This window comes from Alosa alosa, chromosome 2 (genome assembly GCF_017589495.1).
Source record: "Alosa alosa isolate M-15738 ecotype Scorff River chromosome 2, AALO_Geno_1.1, whole genome shotgun sequence".
NCBI lineage: Eukaryota > Metazoa > Chordata > Actinopteri > Clupeiformes > Clupeidae > Alosa > Alosa alosa.
In genome coordinates, this window is record NC_063190.1 from 18,381,997 (window position 1) to 18,407,460 (window position 25,464).

Here is a 25,464-nt window from a genome sequence, read left to right on the forward strand (position 1 = left end):
ATAGAGCCTCTGCATACACCACAGACTCCACCTTCTCGTTCACATTCCATTTCGTGCACGCATGCCCAAATACCACCACGCCGCCCGCTAGATTCAAAGCAAGCTTTTGTGGTTCATGATGAAGGTGAGTGACATTGAGCGTAATGTTGAGCTGTGCAATCATAACAAACTTCTGCTTACGACAACGTTTTGTGCTTAATTAGGTTTGGATCTCATACAGTAGAAAGCCAACGTCATAACCTAATTCGAACACAATAACACGTTCAGTGAACCTGTGCACTCGCTCAGATAGCATGCTAGTGCTAATGTTTTACTCGCCTTTCTCTTCTGCAAACGTTAACGACACATTCTACTGACAGTGAAAGTGAACGAACCCTCATTGATCTTAAATGAAAGATTTTCATAAGAATTAACCACAGTCACAATCTTTCTGTTTAGTACTGGTTTTCTGTCACGGGGCTCCTGTCGACAAACAAGACTGTTGTGAGAAGAGATCCTAGAAAACAGAAGGGTACAGAACTGAGGTTGATTCCTCGAGTGTCGCTTGGTCTACGAGTTGACAGTGATGATGGATCAACTCCAGCTTGGCAGAAGGTAAATGGAAACATTTCCACCCTGAATCGCAATTAACCTGTTCAAAAACAATAGGGGCTGCAGCCGTCTGACTGCATAACGTGATTATTTCTGAGATTCTGATTTTCAGCCATGACGCACAATACCGGGTTGAAAATCAGAATCTTATAAATAATCAAGTTATGCATCTTAAGACGGCTGCAGGCGGCTACGTGAAGTTTTTTTTTACCAAGACGTAGTGTTCGACTTCGTGATTAGGGGGGTGTGGACAGGCTAGCGTTCTCATTGCCCCACGTCTTCCTCTTACGTTTAGCTTGCTTCCTAGTGCTTGCAAGTCTTTTCGTTTTTATCGCCAGGAGGTTTCTATTACTCAGTTTGTCACTGTCAAAGGTCAAAGCTATAGTGAGCAGGATGCTGGAACAGCTGGAACAGGAACAGCTGCAGAAAATGCTCTTTCGAAGTTTTATGAGATGAATAGACCTTCCCTGCTCTGGTGTTTACACATCAGTCAAGTTATTTTTATTTGTCACATACATTTATACAAAGTACAATATGTAGTGAAATGCTTAGTCTTCTGACTTGTATAAATAAACAAAGGGGGGGTGAAGATAGAAGAAGTGTTACTGTGAGAAGAATGAATATCAGTAAGTATGCTAAATGTGATACAAAGCTGATACAGGACATTGAGGTTTTGTCATATTGTGTGGTCTAGGTACAGTCCATGTGGATAGAAGCTTTTTCTCAGTCTCTCAGTACTGGCTTTCAGGCAGCGGTAACATTTCCCAGATCATAGCACAAAGAGGTGGCTGTAGTTGGGATAACTGGGGTCTCTGGTGATTTTCTTGGCTCTGGACTGGTGTATCTCCTGGTGTAAATGCCTGGTGTATGCATCCAAAACATTCTGTAGTATGCATCCAAAACATTGGCTTCTGTTTTTCTGAAATGTGTCCTATGTTGTTTTACACGCCTTCAAAAAATGTCTTCAGGGCGGTGTGGTGGATAAGAAAAGGTGTGCCGAGTCCGATGCCATAGCTCAGGCTAAATCTCAAGCGGAACTGAAGGTGAGTTCCAGGTTGTTAACAAAAGTGATGGTCTGAATGCACTCTGATTTTGCCCGATTTTAACGAAGAAACAACAACAACAAAAAAACTAATCTGACTAATGACTACTTCATTTCAGATATTGGCGTGTTCACAGTGTCTCTTTGAAGCTTTAGAAGAACTAACTATAGAGGAACTGGAACAGTTCAGGCTTTGTGTGACTGAGGGGATACTAGAGGTGTTTGTTCCCATCCCTGAAGAACTGCTACCAAATCTGTTTGATCTACTGCCCTCTGGGAAGAGGTACAGAAGCCTGCGCTCCCGCACTACCAGACTCACCAACAGCTTCATACACCAAGCTGTAAGGATGCTGAACTCTCTCCCTCCTCTCCCCCCTCCACCCTCAGCTACATAACATCCTGGACATTGGACCCACAATGGCCGCCTGCACTACTCCACCTGCACACTTGAACACTTGCACACTTGTACACTTTACAACTTGGTGTTGTTGTCCTGAAAACACAACACTTCTGCTGCTCTTACATAACTTGCACCACTATGCCACTTTCTTTATTACTTAGGTCAAACAGTATTTTATAGTATTTTACAGTATTTGCACTAGTATTTTATTGACTGTCTATGCACAATTTGGACAAAATTTTGCTGCTCTTATTTTTTCATTATTATATGTGCCCTCTTATTTACTTATTTACTTACTTTTTTGTTTACTTGAATGTTATGTTTGTCTGCGGACTTAAAATTGGTCAAATATGTCTTGTCTTCACCGTGGGATAGTGAGAAACGTAATTTCGATCTCTTTGTATGTCTGGAACATGTGAAGAAATTGACAATAAAGCTGACTTTGACTTTGACTTTGAAATGGTTGTGTGGACATCGCAGAGCGTTTAATGGAGATCTATGGCATCGAGGGCTCCTTAACGGTCACAGTGCACATTCTGAATACAATAAACCGTGATGACCTTGGCAAAAGACTAAGCTCCGAGGTCGACCGATTGCAGACTGAACCCAAAGAGTATCCGATGATGGACATCTGTATAGTAAAAGGGTAAGTTGCCAGGGTGGTTGCTGTGGCTACAGCGTCTGTACCATGTTCGGGTCCAAGTGCCCACGGGGAACCTAGGTTCGATGCGGTCATTTCCCGATCCCACCCCCTCTCTCTCCCACCCACATACTTCCTGTCACACTTCTAACTTTAATGGCTGGTCGACACTCGACACGGCAGACGCTCATCAGAGGACCACAGTGGACGATGTGTGTGATGCAACGGTTGTTTGGCTGTTGGCCAGATGGCAGTGTTGGAATATTGGAGCAGGAATGCAACTGAATGATTTTCCAAAATATTAGTTGTTCCAGTGTCTTCTCATTTATTCGATTCTGAGGATTCTGTTGTTTTTGAAACTGCTGTGCTAGCGTCAGTAAGTCCACCCAGCCATATTCTAGATATGTGACATACCACGTCGTACATGGAATACAAAGATAGTGACAAACCACGTCGTACATGGAATACAAAGTTAACTCAGAGTAAGTGGTAAAAGAGTTGTATGGCTTCATTCTCCTAACAAAACAATGCCATAGGGCTCTTGTTGTAGGAGGTTTATCACTTGTAAACTGGTAACTCACCCGGGTTTGTCACTAAAACACATACAGGTCACTTCTGGGAACTGGAATAAATTGAGTATTTCTATTATATTTGGATGGATGTGAGCTATGTGGATATCTCAGCATGGTTGTTATTCTTGTTTTACTTTGCAGGGCAGATGATGATGACTGGATGACTGGCGATGTGGCCCAATGTAAGTTTAAAGCCCCCCTAAAGAGTTTTTTGTTACCTAAAAAGCAGGTCTTACTGCTTAAGACGTTTGTGCTTTGTGGGTGTTGACTGATCAGTAGCTGATGTGGGCATCCACATAACATGCTCATGCAATGGTCACACGTCAAAGGTTAAAGGTCTTCTCAAGGTGAGTGTGGACCAGCAGCAAGCCAAAGATTTTTCTACTTAAATCTAGTCTAGGCAAGCCATGTGATTATTATACAAGAGGCAAGTCTGGTCAAACTATTTATTCATTTCTGATTGGATGAGAGGCATTCCATGAGTGGTGATATTTCAGGACATCCATATAAATCAAAATAAGTGATAGAAACCACAATTTGATTAACCTGACCCTAGCCAGATGAATTTCGTTCCGCTTAGCTCCGCCTAGCTTCACTCACATCCATCTGGGACCTCTTCCATTGAGAGTGATTTCTGCAACCGACTTTATGGTTCAGCCAATCAGGACGCAGGGCGGGAGTTTCATAGATGTGACATAGCGTAGAAGCGACTGTGTCCTAGCGTTCATGGGCTTCGGAAAAACCTTTCTCCGAGTGAAAACATCATCATTCCGTCACTTAATGTGTGAGTCAGAGGTCGGAAACTGGGGCTAGATTTTGCTAACAGAGTTGCCCAGTTAGGGGCTCGTCATCACTTTTGTCGTCACGTTGTAGTTCGTTTGTAGTCCATGTGGCCTTTCAAGTCCAACTGTTTTAATGTGAACTTGGGAATTTGCCCTTTTTATCACTTGAAAGCTGCATATCTTTCTTTCACGAGCATCTTGCACTATATTTTAAGCAAATACAGTTGTTTGTTTAGGATTAGTGAGTGTATGTTTCAACCTTTGTTGTGGCATCCGTGTTTGTCACACATTCCGATGGCAAAGCACATGAACACTTGCTGTCGGAAAAACAAAGTAGCCATGGGGGCGGTCCTTGTCATTCCGAGGTGCTCTGAATGCACCATGAGACTGTTATTAGCGTCACGGGTTGGCTTCGATGTGAGTGGTTGAAGTAGCACGTCAATAGATGACGGACAAGTGGCTTATTCAATCATATGCAAGCATTTTTTGATTAGGCCCAGCCTTCTGAAGCAACACTCGAATAGTTGTAGGGCTGAATTAAATATTATGTGATGTAGTCTGTTTATAAATATGAGAGAAGCACTTGAGAAAAGACTGGATCCTTGTTGTGTGGGATAATTACTTCCTAATAGGATACAACTGTTGTGTGGCATTGACCTGGTTGTAGTTTCTTTGTATCTTGCGACTGAGCCGGCTGGTGCTTGTTGTGTTTTGGTACAGATGCCTGCATGCTCACATTGGACTCACAAACAGCCCATCCTAACCTCCGACTGTCTGGGGCGGACACTAAGGCAACGTTCATGTCGAAGAAGCAGTTGCATTCCGACCACCTCGAGAGGTTCAACTTGTGGCCCCAGGTGATGTGCAGGGAGGGCCTGAGTTACGGCCGCTTCTGCTGGGAGGTGAGGTGGGGCGGGTACGCCGCAATCGGCGTCGCCTACAAAAGCATCGCCAGGAAAGGAAGGGGGGACGAGTGTGGCCTTGGCTTCACCAAGAAGTCCTGGTGTCTGTTGTGCGAAGTGAAGACTTACTCTGCCTGGCACGACGCAAAGCCAATTCCCCTCAGTGAGGAGCCCGCAAGCTCCAGGAGGATCCGAGTGTGTTTGGACTGGTACGCTGGCGCGTGGACCTTCTACAAGGTCGCCCAAGATGCACTCATACACCTGCACACGTTCCATGCCGCGTTCAGTGAGCCCCTCCACCCAATGTTCAGGTTCTACTACTTTGGCCAGTTTGGGTCCTCAGTGACCTTGGAATTCCCTGGCATAGCCATGTGTGTGTGATTATAGGCATGTGATTATTATCAACCTAGCCTGACAGCCAGTTTAAATTTACCCCACCCACAAAAGTTTAGGATGTCAAATGCCTTAATCTCTGTTTTCTTTTTGTCTTTTAAAGTTATTGCTCTGTCAATATCTTGTATATCAGGCGTGATAGATGAATTTAATCATCTCGCTTCTCAGGCAGCAGCGCTTTTGGTGATAACAAAATCAACTCAAGCGCACTCAGGTTATATAGATGACTACTATATTGTTGTGCATCTGTCCATCATTGTATAAAACCTGCCCAAATGATTTCATTGGGCTAGACACATCTTCTTGCATAGATACCTGTCAATGAAGCGACTCCAGACTGAATTTCCTACCCTCAAATTTTGTGAGTGTGACATTCAGGCAGCCTTCCAGGCTAGTCCTGGGGCCAAATTAAGTATGGAAAAAAAAAATATCTCAAACAAATCATACCATGAAATTTTGTTTTATACTGAACTATGTAGATGTAGACACTACCATCACAACACATTCATGTGCATGGAACTTTATTAAAGCTTATGTAGGTGATGAGGCAGTGTGAACTACATGTATGTTACAACAAGCCTGACTGTTGACCTATTTGTCAGATTTAAGGCATTTTGTTTTATTCACTGCTTTTATGATCTAACAAAGCATTACAATGTAATGAAAAACACTTATGACAATAGTTGATATCAATTTCCCCATCACCCACCTCTACCTCAGACATAGGGTTGCCACATTTGATTTGAGAAAATCCGGGACCCCCCCCCACACACACACACACACACACCAAAATAAATATACTTTTTTTTTTTTTTATGCTAAAATTTATCAATTTTATTATGCTGTTTAACTTAGCTTAACTGACAAACTTCTCAAAAAGAGAAAAGCAGTTTGCAGTAAAGCTATTTATGTAGCCAATAAATAAAAATAAATGAACACCTTACTGTCTATGGGCAACACTTGCCGCCAATCAGAGACACCTGTCTGATTTCTAGTCACATGCTTCTCCATTGGCCTCCAGTGATTGTTGCCCCCACCATTATGGCGGCACTATTTACGTGCGTTCTGGAGCCCAATGCGGTATCTAGCTTTCTAATATCTATGGTACAGACCAAACATTTTACCTCCAAAATGATTGCTGTCTCCACCACCCAAGCTTTTTATATGTGAATATAGGGGGAACACGACCCTTAGACATGTTAACAAGGCCTGGTGAAATTGCTGATTTGTCTAGCTGAATATTTTTTGTTCATATGGTATGCATTGTATGTATTTTTAGATTACCAAACTGCCCCAAAGAAATGGGAATGGTTAGAATGACTGGTCAACAGTGCAGTAACAACTTTATATTGCAAGTTTTACACCAGCTACAAGATATGAATGGATACATTTATTCATTTAGCAGACGCCTCTATCCAAAGCGACTTACATATATCAATTATATGACAAGGGCCACTGTCCCCGGAGCAACTTGGGGTCAAGTGCCTTGCTCCCTGGGGGAAGCCGGGAATTGAACCCACAGCTTTTCAGGCTACTGCCCTGCTAGCCCAGCTCCTTAACCACTAAGATAACACTGCCCCCATGTGTTCCGCACATGCTTTGAGTTAAGATATTGAGGTCATTTCCTGCTCATTTAAAAGATGCTTCTTTTCAAATGCAATGTTTTTATTTTTTAAACATAATGGTACACTGTTATCAAAACGGCTCATTTAAAAGGAAAAACAGTGTGTCTCCTTTAATATGACTAGGCAGGAAGTCCTTCTCGATCAGTGCAGTGTTTGTTTCCATATCTGTTCTATATTGGTAAAAATGTCTCCTTATGAAGGTTTGCAGTTGAAAGTTCCATTACATCGGAACACCATAATCTTGAAAAGGTAATAACCATTTTCAAGTGTAACTATGTGGGGGTACCCACGTCTGCACAATTAGTTTTGCTGCTGCTTTTAAACCAGCAAGCCAAACTTTACATTTTGTCCAGTAAACTGTATACATCTGACACTATAACAGTTACGTTTTTCCAAAATGAGTTGAATGAGTTCAATCTTGACAATCCCAAATAATATGTTTACATATGCCAAGAATATGTTTACATATGCACATGTATTGTTTTATGTATTGTTTTTGTATCAATTGGTGATCAGCTTTTTTGATGCATTATGATTATTGTTCCATATCCCTTCTCAAGCAAATTATATTTAATCTATTTGTTAAAGATAGGAATCGTTTGTCTGACTGATAATTATAAGTTATACTACTCTAATTTATTCATTCATGAGAAAAGCATACATATCACACCTTTTTGTTATAAAAGCTCCAATACTTCCTTAGTCCTTCCTTATTAGGTAAATCATTTTCAGATTACATCTTGACTTGGGAAATGTAAAATCTGTTTAGGCAGCATTGTTGTATTTGCAGATGCATTTTAGTGTGTCAACAACACTACCAGTTTGTATATTCTGTAACCAGCTCAGCAACTTCATATGCACATCATTTTCCATTGATTATTGAAATTGAACATAGACATTAAATTGAAATGGTCATCTGATGATCCAGTGAAAGACACAGGATTACATCTCTTAAAGGAATTATCCGGAGTAAAATGCACTTTAGATCGATTTACGGATGATTGGGAGTACATACGTTGAGTTGACATCCAAATCATGTCATTCGGATGTGTTTTGAGAAAGTTCGATGTTTTTAGTCAAAGCTCGTTAGCGTGGAAGTGAGAAGGGCATGTTATTTCGCCGCTACAAAACCCTATTTTTATACCTCTTCTACAGTTCCAAACAACATTGCACTTACGTGGTAGTGAGTAGAGGGTCCCTAAAGCCAAACCGAAGTATCCCGAGGTCTTTATGTGGTCGGATAGAGAGTCCAGAATGAATTTCATCAAGCCAGTACCTTTCCGGAAATGTTGCCATCTTTGCTGCCATCTTTAGGGGAAAGTCCGTAGGAGTCGATTGCCAAGTGTGCTCTGGAAATTCACAATTTCGTCGCCGTTTAAAAAAAAAAAAAAAAAAACATAGTCCAGTCCATACAACTTCATTTCCATTTCAAAAGAAATACTGGACTATGTATTTTTTTTTTATTGTTTTTTTTTTTTTTTTTTTTTAACGGCGACGAAATTGTGAATTTCCAGAGCACACTTGGCAATCGACTCCTTAACTTACTTAACATCGAACTTTCTCAAAACACATCCGAATGACATGATTTGGATGTCAACTCAACGTATGTACTCCCAATCATCCGTAAATCGATCTAAAGTGCATTTTACTCCGGATAATTCCTTTAACACTTCTTGCATTGCATGCTCAGCCTCCATCAGTAATAGATGAACAGTATTGCAAGAATTACAAAATGTACATTGTTTATTTAAATATTGAAATTATGGATAAAAGGAATTTACAAAATCATAAGGGCTACATTCCCACAATAGCATCCTCTTGCTGGAAATGCTCATCAAGGCGCCTCTTGCTGGAAAGATACAAACAGAAGAGACGAGACGTTTCATACAGTATGCAGATTGATATCTTAAATGGATCAGTCATACAGTAATCTCCTGTGTATTAGCCGCATTGTGTATAAGCCGCAGGACACTTTTTTTATGCAAGTTAAAAAAACAAAGCCATATTAATACTACATTAATTGTCCCCGTGTATTAACCTCATAGCTGAAGAAATTTTGCAAAATCAATGTATAAACCACGGCTAATGGTGGGAAATGACAGTATGCTTTTTCATGTGTATGTGGAACTGAGAGCGTTCTCACCTGTGTGTTGCTGTAGATCCAGGTTAGAAGGCTGCTGACTTTAGTGTAGACCCCTGGCCTGTTCCTCTGTCCACAGCCCTCTCCCCAGCTGGTTATACCAGCCAGATACCACCTGTCTTCGCCTTTACATACAAGTGGACCACCACTGTCCCCCTGTAGCATCAGAAGACAAACAAAACCAGAAGTCAAACAAAACATTCCAGTATTCAGACGAATCTCATATGTCCTAGAATAGACGGGTAGCGCAGTGTAAACAGTACTATCACATGTCGGCGTGCTACTATACTGTGCTGTATGTGGAAATACTTATATTACTTATAATAGTGCCTGCCTGCAGAAAAACAAAATGGTGCCTATGATGCAATGCCACTCATTAATAGTCACTTTTAGCCACATATAACAAACTGAGTGTTTGAGTATACAAAATGTGGTATGCATACAAGTATGAACACATTGTGTTCTGGAAAAAGGGCTGCATCCACTTCATCCATCAAATTACAAACATTAATCTGACACCCACCCACACATACACACAATGACACACAGTTGTGAAGAATGTGTACCTGGCAGGAGTCTCGCCCTCCTCCCAGGTCTCCTGCACACAGCATGTTGTTGGTGATGCGGCCTCCATAAACCTGCCTGGAGTTGCACTGATGGGAGGAAATAATGTCCACGGACACCTCCATCAGACTGTTGGATCCGCTCACTGAATGAATGACACACACACACACACCTCAGGCTGCAGCTCCCTATACAAATGACATCATTGCCTGGGCATGTAATGATCCATGTAGACCAGTTAACATATCAATGATTATCATGACTATCTCTCTGACCCCTCTGGGAAATTATCCTCTAACCCTACAGCTAACTGAAAACACTGCTTGTTTACAGAATGACGATGACAAGGACAATAGTGGGTTTTTTGTTATCTTTATCTGTGACGATTCTGAGTCGTAATTTGTGGCTGTCCTTCACTCAGTAGTGTTGAGCACAGGGCAACGTGTGTTAACCCATTCTTTTATGTGTTTTCCTGTCATTCCTCATTTCTGTATGTGGCGATAAAAGTGTTTTTGTGGTCTTTTATGTTATCTTTGTCTGTGATGATTCTCTGAGTAGTAATTTGTGGCTGCCCTTCACTTGGAGATGACCACAGGGCAAGAAAGATGAGAAGACATGCATACAAGTAAGGACATTCTTAGGTCTTTCACCATTACAATGTCCAACTTGCTGTATATAAAACAATAATATTTTCTCCCAATATGTTGCTTACTTCCTCACAGAAGTGGACTTACCTGCACCCTGGATTGTGGTTCCGAACCCAGTTGTCCAGCATAACGTTCCAGTAGCAAAAACCTGACTAAATGCCGGTAGACACACAGGCTGGACATTTTCTGTAAGACACCGTAAAAATAACATTTGAGACATTGGAGGGGACAGAAAATATACTGTGGCTTTGGACCACATTTAGCTGTACAGTTTATTTAGGCCTATCCAGCAGGGGCACAGGAGATATTTTGAAAGTGAGGGGGACCAAATTGTGAACACAAACCCATAGTGAGATCAGATTTCCAGATATCGGATCGCCACCACTGGCCCACTTTCGACCATCATATTTTAAACTTGCCAGAATATTAAGATAATACCATTGATTGTTTTCAAAATATTTTTTTTTAAAAATGGTGAAAACTGTGAGATGAGCACAACGCCAGATCTGCCCTCAGACCAGCTTCTTGCTATGTGCAATTCTACTTTTATTTATTTTTTTTAGATTTATTTCACACTACTTGGGCCCATGGTAGAATACTGGTCACTACTTGGGCCAATGGTAGAAAAAAAGCAACATGATATGTTGAATCATCATGCCTATGATCCAAACATAGACTACATGATCAAATAGTTAGGCCTACTTAAATTGTCTGGTATAAACCAAATTAACTCCACTGTGTGTTTGCAGTTAATATTTATGCAACGTTAGAACTTAACAAGTGTTGGTATAACAAGTTACCAGTCCAGAACACACAGAAAATTGCAACAGAAAGTTGCCTTTATAATCAACTATTTGTTCCAACAGCATTTAAACAAAGCATTTATAAAATGTAAAAAACAAATTACATAAAAAGTAAAATAAAATACTGTTACTGTAGTAACTGTATCACATTATCCCAAGCTTCTAAGAGCTCCCCACGTCTGTGACAGGCAGACGTGACACCGCTAAATTCTCAGCTTGTTTATACCCCACACTGAACGGATAAGAACGCTAGGCCAATCACTCTGGGGTGTGGTAGCCTACTCTCTGGGATTTATGCACCAAGGTAACTGAAGTATCCAATTTGTGTCTTGAAATTATGTTTGAAATAAATGTCTTAGAACAAAAACGTTGATAGACTTGTATTTTATAGTTAGGCTAGTGAAAACGAGTTGATTAGGCTAGTTGAGTTTGTTATCAATAAACAGCTAATGTCATGTTGACCAGGAGGAGTTGAGCACTAGGCTACCATTAATCCTCAAATTATGCCCGGGATTGATTCTATTTATAGCAGGACAAATAAAGGCAGGTTCCCATATACAAGACGGGGTAACAATTGCCTACTATACTAATTATTGCCATCAGTCCACTAAAAGACATTGTTTCGATTTAAGTCAATGAAATTACACCTCTTCTTAATATTTTATTATATATTGTATTGTATTGTATTATGTTGGTTGGGTTAATAGCCTACGGTTGGCAAAGAAAAGTCATTTTTCTACCATGGGTCTCCAACACAAGTTCTCAAGCTCATTCTCTTGCTGTCCCTTTCGAGCTAATTGCCAGAGGCTGAGCCTACTACATTTAAACACAATTGTTGTGACTCAAGGCATTCCAGCCTACCAATTTTATTAAAAAAAGTAGGCTACTAAATCATGCATAATCAAACAATAACTCAATTTAGGCTACTTGGCTACGCATTATGGTTTCCATTACAGCACAAATCCTATTCAATGTCTCGCAATAAACAGCAGTGGAAATCCCGACACTTTTCAACTGCATGAAACTTAACAGTGAACCATCAAATATCTCCCAGATTTCAGTGCCCATCAGTCCCAACATTTAGCAATATAATCAAACAGTCCAAAAGTAAATTAAACCCCAAACCAAACCGAAAATGCTTTTGATAGCCTACCGGTATGCCGCTCCAAACAAAACGCATGTCTAAATGCAGGTAAAAATATTTTAAAAAGCCTGCCTCGAATACCAGCCTGCCTCAAATAAAGATGATGATGATGAATGATTTATGCTCAGCAAGTAGTCTGGCTGGATTATTTTATGATTGTTAGTAGACAAACTGGCTTCAGATATCCAAGAGTGAATATGAGATTGTGCCGTCTTACAGTACTGTACATGGCTGTGGTTAGTGATGTGATGCTGTTAATGGAGAGTTTTACATAGTTAGAGCAAATCCTATATGTTATTATTTATTTAGCGTACCTATAAAGCTTTTTTTCCTTATCAAAAGTGAGGGGACGACGGCTGTCTCTTCAGCACTGCAGGGGACATATCCCCCACATCCCCCGTGCCTCCTGCGCCCCTGCTATCCAGTATTTTTTCCCTGCTTTGATTGTACCAAATACTGTGTGTCCAGAACATGTTTGGCTATGGCTTTGGCTGCTCTAGGAATCAAGAGATGAGCAGGATGTCTGGTAGGACGCTATTATGATCAGGGGTGGGTAGTTATGCACCACTACTGTAACACACATGAATTAAAAAAAAAAAAAAAGTTTTCTTTCAATGAGCGAGTACTCTTAAAATTCCTTTTTTTAACTGTACTTTTACTCATTACCTGAGTAAGTGTTTGAGCCATTAATCTACTGTTTACTACATTTTCCATATACCTTTGTTACCACAAATCAGTTATAAATCAGCAGGGAGAGAGAGCCAAGCAGATACTAGCTGCATAGCAGAGCTCACAGGCATCCTCACAAAAACAAGCCTATTCAAAACCACATTGCAATGTAGAGCTAGAACTTTCAGACAAGCAGCTTATTGGTCGGAGACACCACATCATCAGCATTTGCGGAATCTAGACTACCAATAAGAAAACCTTGTTGACAACTGCTCTCAGATCAGCATTTTCACATAATTGTTACAGGTAGGTCATTTGCAATCAAGGTTATTTAATTTGTTCACTCTGAGATAGGGAAATGGAGAGAGAGGGGTATAGGTGGAATGAGGGGTAGATAGTAGGGGTAGCCCTAGGCAATCCTAGGCCTATAGGCAATTCTTATGTTTGATTGGCCCACTGAACCTGCTTTACCTAATTAAAAAAGTATATTAACAAGTGCTGTTTTTTGCTCATATCGGCTATTTTACACTGTCCCACACAACGCTGTAGCGCAACAGGCTACAGTGCCCATACCACGTACGGTCCCGAGTGCCCACAGGGATCCCCCCCCCCCCCCTCTGAATTGATCTATGTTTAAAGGAAGACAGTACAATAATAGTCAGCCCCAGCATTCAGCCATGGATTTACTGATTTTATTGTGTCAGGAGTCAGGACGTACCACTGACATGTATGCTAATGTTGATCAAAGCATTAGGATGACAACTGTGTGTGTGTGTGTGTGTGTGTTAAACACACATGTACTGACCAGATGTAGACACAGGTCGGCTGAGCTTCAGCAGGGCTATGTCGTAGTCGTTGGACGCAGAGCTGTAGTCCTTATGGAGGACAATCCTCTCCACAAGGTGGGGCGCTGGAAGTGCCAACTGAGACACAGTGCCAACGTAAACACGCCAGTTACTGGTTAACTTGGCCGAGGAACTGTGGAACGTGTGGAACAATGGGCTGATAAGAACACAATAGTGTAACCAGGGGCGCAGCAACTCAGCCAACCCATTATTTGTCCAGAGATTGAATGAACATAATATGCCATTTCTGTCATTCAGTAAGAAGATGTTGACATGCATGTGATAGTCAATTATAACAGTGATTTGTATTGTTTATTTCAGCTGTGATTAGTTTAGAGATTTTTGGAGATTTTTGTTATGGAATGTCTTTGGGCAAATGAATAAAGAGGGAAAATCTAAAAATGGTATTTTCATTATATGTTTCACATGAAAGATGACAAACCTGGAGAAGCAGTGGGCTGCTGTTATCACATAATCTGGGGAGATGAGGGACCCCCCACAGGTGTGGAAACCATGCAGATGCAGACTGACCTGCCAGGGCCACTGACCCAGCTGTGCTACACCGCCCCCTATGATCCTGGAGGAGGACTGCGGCAGCCCACAGTCTAATAGGTTATAAAGGAGAGAGGGGGCAGAGAGGCGTGAAGGAATGTTGGATATGGAGAATAGAAGGGTAGTTTGGGGTGAGGGAAAGGAACAGCTATAAAATGTGTCTTTCTTCAAATGTCCACACAACATTCCTGGTGGACCTCAAAACAAATTGATTCTACAGTCTTGACACATAGATACCATCAGTCATCAGCCTTACTAAGGTAGATAGAGTCAAATTATTTGTAAAAACACATCTGAGTGCTTATTTGGATCCTTATATGTTTGGCAACCAGAGCCTCTGGGTCTCATCGATGGCTTATGTGTAAGTGTTCAATAAAATGTGCATGAAGATGCTAAAGACTCACTGACACACTCTAGAGTCACAGTCTGTTGGTCAGGGCAGGAGGGGCTACAGCCAGAGAAACAGGACATGCAACAGCATCAACACAATGCATTTATAGTGCTGTGTCATCAACAGCATCAACACAATGCATTTATAGCGCTTTATCATCAACAACAACACATTGCATTTATGTTCTCTGTTCCACTGAAGAGGAGTATTGGGGTGCCAGATTGTGATCAGAGAAGTATGATGAAGATTGTGAAGATGATATTGTCTACTGTTAATTTATTTTTATGATATATTGTCAAAACCTCATAAAGATCCCCAAATGTCTGAGTTATTTAGTGTGCAGAATTGCTTTGATGTGTGGTACTAAGAATTATGCTGGATTTCAAATTTCTTTAAAGGACAATTTGCCCCCAAGAATGTGGCCAATACAAAACTTGTATGTATAGTGTGTGCTTAGGCATTGTGTACAGGGGGCTGACCGGTGCTTACCTGACTGTAAGCCTGCCCTGTATGTGATCAGATGACGTATCTGTTGCTGATAGAGTAGGCCTACTCAAATAGGCCATACTCCCATGGGTGTGGCTTCTAAATGACACACACACACACACACACAGCACATCAGATAAACACACAGACATAAAAAGGAACTGTTGAGAAATTGGGAATAGAATGTTGCTGATCTATCAGGTTCAACTGCTCATACAGTAACCCTGAATGAGCAGTCTTTCAAACAAAGCATGTGTACATTAATGTGTATGTGTGAAATTAGGCATAATAGGCTCTATGTACGAATTTATTATGTTTGTAGTATTTCTAGTGTGCTTATGCTCTCTCTCTCTCTCTCTTTCTGTATTTATTTTGTCTCTGTGTGTGTGTGTCAACACTTAGTGTGTTTATATGATGTCTCCCTCTCTCTGTCTCTCTAGACGTTTTTTCCATCGACAGAGAACCCATTCTTGAACCGGTTCCGCTCAGAGTTTTTGGAACGTCGGTGCTGTGCATCGAACCAGCCTCCATTTCCACCTTTTGACAGGCACCACTAATCACCTGCATCATTTAAGGAGGGCACAAAGCGTCATCAAAATAGTACCGCCTGACCAAAACCTCCAGCTTCTGTTGAAATTCGGTGGATGACCATAACGCCACTAAACATTTGGTCTCTTCCACCAACCACTGTGCACTCTTTTGTTTACCTTCCATGTCCATAAGCCTACGTCATTCCTCTCCAAACCATATTTAAATAAGACCACCTTATAGATAGATAGATGTGTGTGTGTGTATATGTGTGTGTGTGTGTGTGTGTGTATGTGTGTGTATATGTGTGTGTGTGTATGTGTGTGTGTCCACACCCTCTAAAGCCCAGTTGAGAGCAGATGAGATCTGTGAGGCTGGAGCTCCAGCCCTGAGAGCAGACAGGAAGGTAGTGACCGGTGGTTCTAGATGTCTTGACCTGCAGCTGGCCGCCTATTCCAAAGCGCACTGCAGAGGGCATCACACCACCACAGCCAATCACAATGCTTATAATCACAAAGCAAGGAAACAACCCCACGGCTCAGCCAATCACAACGCTTATATTCACAACACAAGGAAACCACCCCACAGTTTAACTGAGAACTGGATATAAATGCTACTTTGCAGGACTACAGTGAAATCCTGTATGTATTATGTCTAACATGACCCCATTAGATAGCCTGGGTGAATCCAGAAGTTTAATTTCACTGCTGGTTACACCCCTAGAAGTCATAAAAACAGGAAGTTCAGAATTCAAATTTGCTAACAGGTTTGTCTGGGTTCATCCAGGCTACCCATTAGAGTAAACTGATACAGAAGTGTAAATAACGATCTAAGAAAGGGCATTAAAAGATGTCAGAGCCATATCAAGTGTCATATTCCTTAATGATTATTCATACTTCTCCTATTTTGGCCTAAAAATATGTAAATGTTAACAGTAAGCTACATGGAAGGTGAAATTTGTGTGTGCACTCTAGCCTCTGTCTATTCCTGCATTTATAATCTGCCAAGGACTCGTTATATTAACGGGAATGTACTCTAATAATAACGTCATGAACAACGTTCAGTGCCATATCAGTGCAGTGTACTGACCGCAGACGGACTCGTCACTCCCGCGCGAGCAGTCGCTGGAGCCATCGCAGAGCACGGTGTTGTCAGGGCAGGTGTCTGGTGTCGACTCTGTGGGAGGGTTATCCAGCCATGTTGATCCATACTTCACTGTGATGGGCAGGAGAGGGTATCATGACTTTCAGATCATGGACTCACTCAGCTTTATCTGTTACTGTATGTGTAGGTTGGAGATAGGTAGCAGAGGAACTATTGCAACAGTGATGGGGAATGACTAATGTCTGAGTACCTCTTTCACAACAGTGGGAAATAAATGAACAAAACCTTGTTACTTGCACAATTGTTTTCACTGTGAGGACAGAAAAGTTGCCTACGAATGTGCCACTAATGGGTTTCCCACTACTATCAGCAGTGAGCGTTAGCTTCAATTAAAAGCTTATCTCTCTGAAAGCACAGAGGGACTTTGATATCTGTTATTGTTCCAAATTAAAACAGTTTCCCAGGGATTCTCCCATGCTGATGTTGACTCATATAATGGGTTTGTGTTTGAGTGTAAGTGAATGTTGTTGTGTGGGCGTATCTTTTATGTGAAACTTACATCCCACCCAGATGGCAATGGCTACCAGAGAGAGCGCTAAGGTGATGCACAGTGAGCTGCCATAGCGACAACCACGACTCCGGCTGGATAACTTCCTTGGGGGAGGCGCTAAAGAGGAGCAAGGACACTTTAAAAACAGGTTTCTGACATGACCACAGAAAGACAAACAATCATTAAACAGCCCATGAATTATATACGCATGTAGATTCTGCTGGCCAAAGTTCCCTTTTTTCAATCATTTACTGGTTCCCCTCAATACATGACATATTACAAACCTCAAATTCCCCAGTCCCTGTAGTACAAATGGTACTACAGTTTCCACACCTTTACTGTGAGAACATCACACGAGAGATGCAGTGACTGTCCAAACAGCAGTGCCACAAATTAAGGATTGCAATCCTGCATTCAGCTTTTTATCCATCCTTCTTTCCATCGATCCATCCATCTATTTATTCATACATTTTCTTACAATTAATTTGTTTACAATCAACTGTAAGCAATCAATCAATCAATGCAGACAGCCTCGCTGAGCAAGTGATTTGGATGTTAACTATGCGAAGGCCACCTGAGGGAAAGACTGAAAGGTGTCCAGTACCTACGTGGGTGAGGACCACCGGGGTGGCCACGGGTCGCGGGACATACTGTGGTTGGGTTGGCGGTGTGTGCCACACCTGGGCCCCATTGGCGGGAGCATAAGGAGGGGGGCGTTGAGCTGGCCCTGTGACAGAGTAGTAGGGAGGTGGGGCATCGGTCTGAGGAGAGGAGAGGAGAGAGAGAGGAGAGGGAGAGGAGAGGAGAGGAGAGGAGAGAGGGTGAATAACTGAAGTGATACTGTGCAGTATATTCTCGACATCGCGGCCACGTCATTTTCTCTTGACATGATGCACAGTCTCAGCAAGACTCAGAGAAGACGTTTCAGGCTGGTCAGGCTATTACACAGCTACTGTTCATTCTGAATGTTGCTGATAAAACCACAACATACACGATGGGAACTGGGGCCGTAGGCTAAGTCCAACTCTGAAGTGTGCTTCCAGGCAGCTAAGGAATTAAGTCACTGTTGTTGTTTAGCATCAGTAGGACTCCCAGATGATTATGTTTGATGCTTTATATTTTGATCTCTCTTATTCGCCAGAGCATTTGGCCTCAAAGCTATAAAACACTTCCTTCAAATTGTCCAAATACTGAGTTCAAAGAGATGTGCATTTGCAGTGACACATTTGCATGATATCCCTGAAGCAAGAAGGCTGGTTAAATAAACTCTCTCTCGGTTTAACCCCTTCTCTGCTGGTCTTGTTCCTCTCTCTCTGTCATCCTTGTCTTAATCCAGGAAGACATGAAACTGGATGTCACTCAGTCAATCCTTCCCACAACCACATATTTTTGATAGCACTGGCTAACCTAATAACAGCTGAGGACATACAGTAATAACCTATATCACCTTTTCAGCAGTTACTCCTTCAGCCAAATACACACAGGAGCAATGTTATCCTACTACATACTCAACTCTGTAAAGCTCCTTATAAAAACAGTTTGATCAGGGAGCTGCTCTGAATCAGCTTGAGTCTTTCATGCTGATTTGACTAACAAACTAGTCCGTCAACCAAAGTGCATGCAGTGTGTAGTCAGGTCCCAGATAGACAGGCTGTGAATGTAAATCCAGACCTTAGGGAGGCACTTAAAGAACCCTACAGTTTGACCTACAGACCAAATTTCCCTCACAGGATCAAAAGAGTATACTGTATATACTTACTTATACTTACACTTATTTACACTTATTTCCAGCTTCTCAGTGGAAAGTCCAATCTGAACATGAAGCCAAAGAACTCCAAAATACATCCCCAAACATTTATAGTGTTCCCAATAGACTTTTGTACAAAACAGGGGGAAATAAACCAAATTGTTTGTAAATCATTTTCGCATGGAAAAGTCAGGACAGGTGAGCTTGTTTCATCCAAGATCCATGAAATTCTATTTCCTCTTCCTTGAATTCGGGTTAGTGGAATGTTTGCTTAACATTGTGTTTCAAAATCATGAAGGTGTGACACACCTGTCTGTGGCTATAAAGGTGGGTAAGCACTATGATCTCTCTCTCCCTCCCTCCCCCTTCTCTCTCTCTCCCACTATTCTCTGTATGTACATTATGTCCTACAATGCCTCTTGTAGTTATTTTTTGTGGTTAAATTTAACATTTCTGATAGTAAAATGTTACGGTGCAAAGCTCAGATTTGACATTTTCTTAACACCATATCACAGTATATGACTGTCTGTGAGTCGAGTGCTAATGTTCTCGGTATCATTCAAAGTTCACTTTCAAAACTAACCAAAAAGCAGTATACAATGTAATTTATACAGCACCTGAGAAATGTGTACTTGCCTCACAGAATGTAAATAGTAACACAATATCTTGAGCCAACATTTTACAGTCAACATTGGATTAAAATGAATGAATTAATATTAATTTAGCATGATAATGTCACTCAGTTCAGTCTAATGAAAACAACATCATTAATGAAACAAGTGTCAAACTAAACAAGCGTTCATGTCAAAGCTAAAATGTCCCATTCTAATCAGTCGTTTTAAAAGCAAGAGAATTACACACTTGTCATTCAATATTTCATCAAATTAGTTTCCGTTGTCTGTTTTTTCTTGCATTTATTGTAAAAGTTAAATGGTATGCCTTCTTCCTCTTAACACATTTTTTACAGAATAGACCAGGTTGGACTAATAACTATTTGGCCAGCATGTCTATATATAAGAATGTTTTTTTAATGAGATACCAACCTGATGATCTGCCATACGATACTGTTAGGTGGTGAATCTCAGTGGTGTTGCTCTTACTGCTGTTCCTAGTTTAAAAACAGTAAGTGCACCTGTCCAATCCTGCAGGTTCACTTGCCCACTTCTCTGACAGGTAAAATATTATCCCTCCCTTGCCCTACCTCCCTCCCTCTCTCTCTCTTTCTCTCTCTCTCCCTTTGTTTGTCCATCCTTTTTTTTAATGAGATACCAACCTGATGATCTGCCATGCGGTTAGGGTGGTGAATCTCAGTGGTGTTGCTCTTACTGCTGTTCCTAGTTTAAAACAGTAAGTGCACCTGTCCAATCCTGCAGGTTCACTTGCCCACTTCTCTGACAGGTAAAATATTATCCCTCCCTTGCCCTACCTCCCTCCCTCTCTCTCTCTTTCTCTCTCTCTCCCTTTGTTTGTCCATCCCTTTCTTCATTGAGGAGGTTTCATAAGGCAACATGTAGTGACACAACGCGCCACACACGCACACACACACACACACACACACACACACACACACACACACACACACACACTTGTGTTTGTCCACAGTTCGATGTGTAAATGGATGACAAATAGTTCCTGGAACTTTTAGGCATGGCTGACCAAAGTTAACAATGCGCTAGAGAGTCTTCCTGTTCTGATCTGTGCAGCTTCCGCCCCACACTGTGATGCAGCTGGACACGATGCTCTCGATGGTCTCTCTGTAGAATGTGGTCGTGACGGGAGGCGTGGCACTTGCCTTTTTCAATTTGCGCAAGAAGTAGAGGCGCTGCTGGGCTTTCTTCGTCAGTGATGCTGTGTTGGTGGTCCAGGAGAGGTCGTCGCTGATGTGCACCCCCAGGAATTTTGTGCTGCTCACTCTCTCCACAGCATCTCCGTCGACATAGCATGTCTATATATAAGAATGTTTTTTTAATGAGATACCAACCTGATGATCTGCCATACGATACTGTTAGGTGGTGAATCTCAGTGGTGTTGCTCTTACTGCTGTTCCTAGTTTAAAAACGGTAAGTGCACCTGTCCAATCCTGCAGGTTCACTTACCCACTTCTCTGACAGGTAAAATATTATCCCTCCCTTGCCCTACCTCCCTCCCTTCCTCCCTCTCTTTTTCTTTCTCTCTCTCTCCCTTTGTTTGTCCATCCCTTTCTTCATTGAGGAGGTTTCACAAGGCAACATGTAGTGACACAACGCGCACACGCACGCACACACACACACACACACACACACACACACACACACACACACACACACACACACTTGTGTTTGTCCACAGTTCGATGTGTAAATGGATGACAAATAGTTCCTGGAACTTTTAGGCATGGCTGACCAAAGTTAACAATGCGCTAGAGAGTCTTCCTGTTCTGATCTGTGCAGCTTCCGCCCCACACTGTGATGCAGCTGGACACGATGCTCTCGATGGTCCCTCTGTAGAATGTGGTCGTGACGGGAGGCGTGGCACTTGCCTTTTTCAATTTGCGCAAGAAGTAGAGGCGCTGCTGGGCTTTCTTCGTCAGTGATGCTGTGTTGGTGGTCCAGGAGAGGTCGTCGCTGATGTGCACCCCCAGGAATTTTGAGCTGCTCACTCTCTCCACAGCATCTCCTTCGATGGACAGTGGTGGCAGTTGTTTGTGGCCTCTCTGAAAGTTGACAACAATCTCCTTGGTCTTGCTGACATTCAGCAGGAGGTTGTTGTCTTTGCACCATTTAGCCAGCAGGTCTACTTCTTCTCTGTAGTGAGCCTCGTCGCCCTTAGTGATCAGGCCCACCAGTGTTGTGTCATCCGCAAACTTCACCAGATAGTTGGAGCTGTGAGTGGTTGTACAGTCATGTGTTAGCAGTGTGAAGAGCAGGGGCTGAGAGCACACACCCCTTGGGGGCCCCGTGCTCAGGGTCAGAGTGCTTGAGGTGTTGTTCCCGACACATACTGCTTGTGGTCTCTGCAACAGGAAGTCCAGCAGCCAGTTGCAGAGGGAGGTGCTGAATCCTAGCTTGTCCAGTTTGCTGATGAGTTGTTGTGGTATTATGGTATTGAATGCTGAACTGAAGTCTATGAACAGCATTCTCACATATGAGTCTTTATTGTCCAAGTGGGTGAGGGCTGGATGGAGGGCAGAGCAGATTGGGTAGGGTGGCTTTGATGTGTGACATGACTAGCCGTTCGAAGCACTTCATGATTATGGGCGTGAGTGCTACAGGACGGTAGTCATTGAAGCATGATGGTGATGATTTCTTTGGCACGGGTATGATGGTGGCAGCTTTGAAAAGTGATGGGATGACTGCTTGCTCCAGAGAGGTGTTGAAAATTTCTGTAAAAAACATCCTTCAGCTCTTCTGCACAGTCCTTCAACACTTTCGCCTGGTATGTTGTCTGGGCCTGCTGCTTTGCGTGGGTTAATGGTGGCTAGTGTCCTCTTCACGCTGGCAGAGGACAGGTACAGGGGTTGGTCGTGGGGAGGAGGTGGGGTTTTCTGTGGGTGAGTGTCATTTTGTGCTTCAAAACAGGCGAAAAAACTGTTCAGGTCATTTAGCAGAGAGGTGTTGTTCTCACAGCTCCGTGGCGCAGGCTTGTAGTCAGTGATGGCCTGTATGCCCTGCCACAGGCTCTGTGCATCTCTGCTGTCTTTGAAGTGTGTTGTTATTTTGTCTGTGTAATCCTTTTTTGCCTTCCTGATGCCCTGGGACAGGTTAGCCCTCGCTGTTCTTAGGCCAGCTACATCTCCAGCTCTGAAGGCTTTGTCTCTCAGCAGTCTGTGGACATCTCCTGTCAGCCATGGCTTCTGGTTGGCCCGAGTGGTGATGTGTTTTATTTCTGTAACATCATTGATGCATTTGGTGATGTAGGAAGGTCAGAGTGTCTGTGTATTCCTCAATGTCAATGTGGTTGTTGTGGGTGGCAGCTGTTTTGAAAATATCCCAGTCTGTTATTTCAAAGCAGTCCTGAAGTTGTGAGACGGCCCCCTCCGCCCACACTCTCACCTCCTTCAGAACTGGTTTGGTGACTTTTGCTCTTTGTCTGTATCGGGGCAGCAGCAGGATGATAATGTGGTCTGACTGTCCGATGTGGGGGAGGGGTTGGCTTTGTAGGCTTCTTTCTGTGGGGTGTAAACAAGGTCCAGGGTATTTTGTCCTCTTGTTGGGAAGTTTACATGTTGGTGAAATTTTGGCAGTACAGTTTTGAGATTTGGCGTGATTGAAATCTCCAGCGATGATTGTGAAGGCATCCGTGTGTTCACTTTGTTGTTCACTGACGGCCCGATACAGCTCATTCAGTGCCATGCTCCTATCACTGTTTTTGTTGCTGGGGGGGATGTACACCATAGATAGATAGATAGATAGATACTTTATTGATCCCCAGGGGAAATTCAAGGTCTCAGCATACAGAGAACACAAACACATTCTTTAACAGCAGAAAGAGTAATTAAAGTATATAATATAAAAACACAACTAAGCAATAAGGACAGTAGAAGATAAAGAATTTGCTAAATATACTAAAATACAATTTACACTAACACTTAATCTAAATCAATTCTAAAAACAGTATCCACATAGTGGTGATTAATCAATCAGAGGCGCTTGCAATGACTGAGGCAGGGACTGAGCCTGTGATTCTCTGTGCATAGTAAGGTATGGTAAGGTGCTCTAAGGTGCTCTGTGTGTCACGGTGGTAGTACAATGGTGATAGTGGTCATGATGATAGTGCAAATGAGTAAGTCCAACAGTGCAACAATGCAGAAATAAAGTAAAGTAAAGTCTATATATCTATATATTTAACTATTTAAATTAAATGTATAAGTGTGGCCACAGTTCGGCTGTGGCATGGAGGGGGTTATGCATATGTGCTAATGTGCTAATATAGCACGCAAACAGTGAGGCATAAAGACAGTGGTAAAAGTGGCTAGTGGACAGACAGTATCCAAACATGGAGGGGTGAAGAGGCAGACAGACTATGCAGAGAAGTCTATATCTCCTCTTCCCTTAAGTGAAGCATTGAACAGTTCAATGGCCCTGGGGACAAATGACTTTCTCAGTCTGTCAGTTGTGCAAGGCAGTGAGCGAAGTCTCCAGCTGATCAGGCTCTTCTGCTTAACAATAGTGCTATGGAGTGGGTGACACTCATTGTCCAAGATGTTGATCAGTTTGTTCAGGGTCCTTTTGTCAGATAGTGAAGTGATGCACTCCAGTTCAGCTCCCACTACAGAGCCAGCTTTCCTTACCAGCCTGTCAATTCGCCCCGCATCCTTCTTCCTTGTGCTTCCTCCCCAACATACTGCTGCATAGAAGAGGACGCTGGCAACAACTGACTGGTAGAACATCCTGAGGAGCTTACTGCACACATTGAAGGACCGCAGCCTCCTCAGGAAGTACAGCCTGCTCTGCCCTTTCTTGTAGAGTGCATCAGTGTTGGCTGACCAGTCCAGTTTATTGTCCAGGTGGAGACCCAGGTGGAGAATCGCGGTGAATTCCCTGGGGAGGTAGAAGGGTCGGCACTTAATGATCATAAACTCCGCCAGTGGAGAGCAGTGTCTGTGTACTACCGTAGCGTCTCGGCACCAAGCATCATGTGTGTAAACACAAACTCCTCCACCACTTTTTTTGTCTGCTAGGGCTCTGTCAGCTCGATAGCACGTTAGCTGCTCCAGGTGTATAGCAGAGTCGGGAATGTTCTCGTTGAGCCATGATTCAGTAAAAACAGTCACGCAGCAGTTACTCACTGTCTTGTTTGCTGTGACTAAGTCATCTTAAGTGGTTGTATCATGAGTCATCTTAAGTGGTTGTATTGACTGAAAGAAAATGTGGAAAATTGTAATTGCAAAACAGATTGTTTCATTTTTTTTTCAAAAGGGCACTTTGGCATTCCTGCTAAGTACATGATTGTATTTGCTTTAAAAGCTAAGAAAGGCACATGTCTATTGTAAAGACATACATCAGTGACAGACCTTTTTGACTTTGTACAACTCTACTTTGCAAAAAGCATTAAATCATTACAGATTATATAACATGTCCAAATGATACATAAATGTTCTCTATATGTGTTTCTTGGTATTTAGGTGTTGGCTTGACTTGTAATAGGTAACACATATTTCTGGTTCTCACACAACTGTTGAATCTAGAATATCTTTTCATGCATGATTTCAGCTAATGGCTACAGTATCTTACACCAAACAACTTTGACAAGATTTGGGAAAGATTCTTGAAAGATTGTAGTCTTTTAACTAATGCCCCCATTCAAGCTTTACTCAAAAGCCTCTAATCTTTCAAGAATCTTTCCCGAATCTTGTCAAAGTTGTTTGG

The 25,464-nt window shown here is 42.3% G+C and overlaps 2 protein-coding genes across 4 annotated transcripts; one reads left to right on the top strand and one right to left on the bottom strand.

Annotated features, from left to right (window-relative positions):
* The first annotated feature begins 60 nt into the window (after positions 1-60).
* LOC125291222 lies at positions 61-10,670 on the top strand. The gene is made up of 8 exons (XM_048237859.1): positions 61-124; positions 439-594; positions 1,560-1,634; positions 1,753-1,885; positions 2,493-2,679; positions 3,387-3,427; positions 10,210-10,276; positions 10,374-10,670. Exons 1-8 carry the CDS (start codon positions 116-118, stop codon positions 10,426-10,428), a joined length of 723 nt encoding a protein of 240 aa, XP_048093816.1. The 5' UTR covers positions 61-115; the 3' UTR covers positions 10,429-10,670.
* tmprss13b (transmembrane serine protease 13b) lies at positions 8,673-21,119 on the bottom strand. 3 transcript variants are annotated; one of them, XM_048237858.1, is made up of 13 exons: positions 21,099-21,119; positions 17,975-18,131; positions 17,380-17,487; positions 16,806-16,931; positions 16,052-16,181; positions 15,192-15,287; positions 14,716-14,759; positions 14,202-14,364; positions 13,720-13,892; positions 10,386-10,484; positions 9,654-9,796; positions 9,091-9,243; positions 8,673-8,796 (listed from the first exon to the last, which is right to left on the bottom strand). In XM_048237858.1, exons 1-13 carry the CDS (start codon positions 21,111-21,113, stop codon positions 8,782-8,784), a joined length of 1,422 nt encoding a protein of 473 aa, XP_048093815.1. In that variant the 5' UTR covers positions 21,114-21,119; the 3' UTR covers positions 8,673-8,781. The 3 variants fall into 3 exon arrangements, with proteins under 3 accessions (XP_048093815.1, XP_048093814.1, XP_048093813.1); XM_048237857.1 differs by lacking the exon at positions 21,099-21,119 and adding an exon at positions 20,161-20,278; XM_048237856.1 differs by lacking the exon at positions 21,099-21,119 and adding an exon at positions 19,140-19,358 and having other exon boundaries at positions 17,979-18,131.
* Positions 21,120-25,464: the final 4,345 nt, after the last annotated feature.